This window comes from Conger conger, chromosome 2, assembly GCF_963514075.1.
Source record: "Conger conger chromosome 2, fConCon1.1, whole genome shotgun sequence".
In the NCBI taxonomy this organism is placed as follows: domain Eukaryota; kingdom Metazoa; phylum Chordata; class Actinopteri; order Anguilliformes; family Congridae; genus Conger; species Conger conger.
The window spans coordinates 79,670,536-79,675,535 of record NC_083761.1 but is presented as its reverse complement, the minus strand read 5'-3'; the positions used below and the strand labels follow the sequence as shown (position 1 = coordinate 79,675,535).

The 5,000-nt window shown below is 46.5% G+C and overlaps 1 protein-coding gene across 1 annotated transcript in view; it reads right to left on the bottom strand.

Moving 5' to 3' along the window:
- LOC133121357 (glucagon receptor-like) overlaps nucleotides 1-5,000 on the bottom strand; it is a 20,369-nt gene that overhangs the window by 6,162 nt on the left and 9,207 nt on the right. Inside the window, exons 7-8 of the mRNA XM_061230557.1 lie at nucleotides 4,862-5,000; nucleotides 4,077-4,137 (exon numbers count right to left, since the gene is read on the bottom strand). The exon at nucleotides 4,862-5,000 is cut by the window's right edge and continues 21 nt beyond it. Of these exons, the coding sequence (XP_061086541.1) occupies nucleotides 4,077-4,137; nucleotides 4,862-5,000 (200 nt within the window). The remainder of the gene's footprint in view (nucleotides 1-4,076; nucleotides 4,138-4,861) is intronic.

Genomic DNA, 5,000 nt, shown 5'->3' with positions numbered 1-5,000 from the left:
CTGCTTGGCATCGATTTGACCATCTTATGCAACACCTCATCTTTAATTTCATTCCGGCACATTCTCAGTGCTTCCCATGGCATGTGTCTTAATGCTACTTGATGTCTGCCCTTTTCCCTCTTCGGCTGCTCCCACTGATTGGGTTCAGGTCTGGTGACTGTGGTGGGAGCGCCATCCTAATCAGCTCCCCTTGCTCTCAATAATGTCTTCTCGAATAAGAAGTGCAATTGGAGTTTCATAATTGCATTATTCCTTATTGCATTATTCATTATTGCTAAATAATGAAAACAACCGGGACTGAGGCGGCGTCCTCAGAATTCCGGCTTTCGGCCCCCTCGGCGAATGTACACTGCGGTGGAGTGAAATGTTTTAAAGAGCCTGACACTGCTGTTTTGCCCTTAACCCTTTCGAGAGAAAGCAGGTCTTTCGGAATGCTTGTTCAAAATTCTATGCCAGAACTTCACTGCTCACAAGGACCCGTACTGACTGTTACATCAGCATTAGAACGTCCGGTTAGAAGGTTGTAGTCACACATTTGTGACCGGTCGGCGAAAATACATCTGACCGCCAATGCGGCGGTCACAGACAAGGGCCGCAGTCAATTAGACCCTCCGAGCTTCGCTGCCCCTTATGAACCCACATCTCCCCTCCACTGCCACCGCTAACAGCCCACGCCACGCATGCGATCAGGGGTCGTTCCTCACAAGCGGCTGGGAGCATGGCTGATGTGTCCTCCTAATCGAATTCCTCCTTTTTTTCTTTTGACGCTCAGCCAATTTCACATCGAGATGAGGGGACCGTTTAAAAAAAAAAAAAAAGAGCTAAATTATACCCCTGCCGACACCCAGCTCATTTCATTCTGCAAATTAAAATCAGCAGATATTGTGAGAGGATGTGCACTCCAAACCTGATATCCATGCAGATGAGTGAGGGCTCTGATTGGGTGAGTTTGGTGGGATGGATCTTGCTGGTAACTCCAGGAGGGAACGCACCAATCGCAGAATTTTGCTCGTCCCTGCCAGGGGACCAGCCTGAAGGCTAATGGTGGTTGGATATGAGAGGGTATCCCATTTCATAATAGATAAGCTGTAAGAGGGTAGGACCAAATTTGGCAGGAAGTGGCCAGCAAGGCCGCTCGTGAACCCGTAGCCTGTGAGGTCATCGCTCGGGGGTGGGCGGGTTCTCACTGGGACAACGGCATCATTGACCTTTCTGGAGCTGAGCATGAACCTCTGTGACTGTGTGAAGGAATGAATGCATTTTGGGATAACGACCAGGCAAGCAACCAGGGGAGTCTCATAACCAGGAGTCTCACCCCTTTATTTAAAGGCCTAACTTCAGAAGCTCCAACCGGAACCATGGCTTCTGACTTTAAAGGTCAGGTCACTCAACCCCGAGGAACACAAGGCAATGACTAAGTCATTTGTCCAAAAAAGTAGGATAAAAAACTCCTTTTTATCCCCTCAGCAGCTTGTGATCTTTTGTTGTCCTGAGCAAATGTCAGGTGACCTCTCCTCTTCAGACAGAACCATAGTTCCTCTTTACCCCCTCTAGATAACCTTTCTTCTCTTCCAGTCTTTGGACTTCCCTTTAATAATGTTATGTTTACAGTTATATAAAGATAGGTTAGCTGTCGGAGTAGTCTTGAGTTACAAAACATTTATTATTAACGGGCCTCTGTGCCTACTTGGTGATGGAATGTTTATATTGTGGAGACTTCTGCAGAAGAGGGTTGGTGGGGCACCTGGGAACCTTGGATTTGAACTTGGGGGTTTAAACCTCTAATCATTTGGTTTGTCACTCTGTGAAGACCCCTAATTAAACATAAATATTTTATGACAGAATGAGAAACAGTCCCAGTATCCATCAATTATAGAGAAGGCTGCAGGACTCGGCTGCTGTCAAGTGCTGTAGTTGGTTTTAATTTTTCATTACGTTGTCTTTCGTTTTAGAAAACCCGACTTTGGAGAGTGATAGAGATGTATCTGACATTCCGTTTGAGACAGAAATCCCAGAGATACACCACCTGCCGGAAACAGAAACTGCACACCGGAGAAGCAAATTCAGTGTCCTCAAGCCACTTATGATCTTTTAAAATATTGTGTTTTGAATGCGGCACCGGTTCTCCGGTTCCGCGTGAAGGACGGGATCCAGCAAAGCACGTCGAATCTCACAGGAAAGAAATCACGAAGGATTCAACACCTCTGCAAGTGCTGCCATTTCTTCACCTTCCCCATTCAGAGAAGTTTACGTTTTATGCCTGAGAGCCTTGTTATGTTTGTTTGTTTGTTTGTTTGTGAGACTTTGTCTGCACCTGCTGTCTCTCGGGGGGACCGTTCTCTCCCGCTCGACGGAATTGCTGCTCTTCCATCCCCGATCTTTGCTCTTGCGTTTGCAGTGTAATTCACTGTGGAGAAGAGTGTCTCCACAAGGCAGAAAAGCAAAGCACATTTTACCCATTGACAGCGCACACTTCATCCTAATTGGGCATATTTCACAGTGTATATATATATATATAGTGGGGGGGAGGAGAATTTCAGTGGGGTTTTTTTAGGGGCAGTGTGGGTGGGGAGTAACTGTTAAGAAATTAAGTGCAACAAACAAATGGTGTTGGTTTGACAATCGGTATGAGATAATTGGTCTCAGTTGGTCTTTGTACTCTTAGGAAGAGCTCCTAACATGAATTATCCACCAATAGAGATGGACAAGCAACTTATGCTACAGCCTATAGCAGTGGTTCCCAGAAATATTCAACCTGTGGACCGGCAACACCGAGTCTCAAAGTCTCAGTGCAATCATAATGGAATGATAATAATATGCATAATATTATTGGCGATGTGTGGCAGTCAATAATATTATGGGGACTGGTGGTCATGTTGCGAGGGGCCGGCACCAATCCAAGGACCATGGGTCTTATAGCACCTAAACAATAGCATATGCAAGATAAATCAATAATAAAATATCATACTGTCCCTTAGCGCAGTAAAATTATTTTTTAAGGAACATGCAAACCATTATTGGCCAATGCGATCTGTTGAAATATCGGTTTTGATGATGCGACCACCTTGCACACACGCGCTAAAGACTTTCAACGGGGGCTTACAGTAGCTTGCCACAAACGCAGCCTTGTGCCAAAAGGTCTGTCCTCTTGTGTTCCTGGCACATCAAAGCCGGGTTCAACATGAAAGGATTTCTGGAGCGTTTTTTGTTTTTTTTGGCACGCTGAGAATTAAACCTCTCTAATCCCACGCAGGCAGAACGTGTACGCGGCATCCCGCTCCTCCTTTATAACGTGGCGCTCTGCGGACGGCCGAACAGAAGGACCCCGAGCCAGGTGACGGTGCTCTGGTATTGCTCTAATTGGCTACAAGCTGACAGCAGTGGGGGGAGGGTTGGAGGGGGCGGAGGGGGGGGGGGGGTTGCTTTGAAAGAACATCAAAAGACCAGGCTGTGTGACTTCTTCAACCCCTCTGTTCGGGCCTCAGAAGAACAGACAATGCTGTGTGTAATCCTTCGTGTGTAAGTCTGAGACTGTGGATTCATAGGGTGACCGGACATCCTGCATTTCCCACATTTAACCCGGTACTCCTACCGATGAAAGACAGTTTGCCACATATAACAGGGGTGTCAAACTGAATCCCTAAGGGGCCGCAGTATCTGCTGGCTTTTGAGGTTTCCTTTCAATCGGCTGTCAATTAAGGCCTCCAGAAGAAGGAGTGTCGATTCTTTTGCCAATCAATGAATTAAATGCACCACAGGTTCTGAGAACAACCCGAAAACCAGCAGACCTCCAGGACTGGAGTTTGACACCTGTGACATATGAGATACATAAGATCGTAGCATTAGACATATTTTTGTTTTGTATACCTGCTTACACATTGCGTAGTTAGTGTAGCACCGTACTAGGAGGCGGTGTGACCTAAATGTCTCAGGATTGATTCTCAGAAAGGACACTGCCGTTGTAACCTTGAGGGAGATCGCCAGCATATATCCAGCTGCACATAAAAGATGTGAAAGCTGCGTAAGATAAGGCCATCTGCTGAAATGGCTGCAGTGAAAGGAGAGATGGTACTTACTCCTCGTTCTCGTACAGGTATTTGGCAGTGATCCAGGGCAGCACAAACATCAGAGGGGCCCCTGTGGGACAGAGGAGTGAGTGAAACCCTGACCCAGCGTCGCACAGGTCACGACACGCTCACTCAGAACTGATTAATCCCATCTTCTGATTCAACCAGTCTATTAATGAACCCAGCCCTGCTCCTGATTAACCCAACCCTGCCTATGAATTAACGCAACCCTGTCTCCTGATTAACCCAACCCTGCCTACTATTTAACCCAACCCTGCTCCAGGTTAACCCAACCCCGCCTACTAATTAACGTAACCCTGCCTAATAATTAACACGAAAAAAAAAAACAATTGCCCTTGTCCTTATCTTTGTTGTACAGGTAGCAGTTGAAATTGGATAAGAGCGTCTGCCAAATGCCAATAATGTAATGTAATGTAATGTAACCCTGTCTCCTGATGAACCCAACCCTGCTCCTGGTTAATCCAAACATGCCTACTAATTAACCCTACCCTGGCTCTAAATTAGCCCAACCCCGCCTACTAATTAACGTAACCCTGCCTAATAATTAACACAAGCCTGTCTCCTGATTAACCCAACCCTGCTCCTGGTTAACCCAACCCTGCCTGCTAATTAACGTAACCCTGCCTAATAATTAAACCAACCCTGGCTCCAACCCTGTCTCCTGATTAACCCAACCCTGCTCCTAGTTAACGCAACCACACCTATTAATTAACCCAACCCTGGCTCCTGATTAACCCACACACACACACACACACACACACATACATACTGACCCCAGCCGATGCACAAGTAGATGTTGAAGTAGTTTCTCTCAGTGAAGACAGTGACGACCAGCAGGTTGTGTAGGTAGATCCCCTCCACCAACAGCCAGTAGTTATTGGCCATGATACTGTACTGCATCATCACCATGGC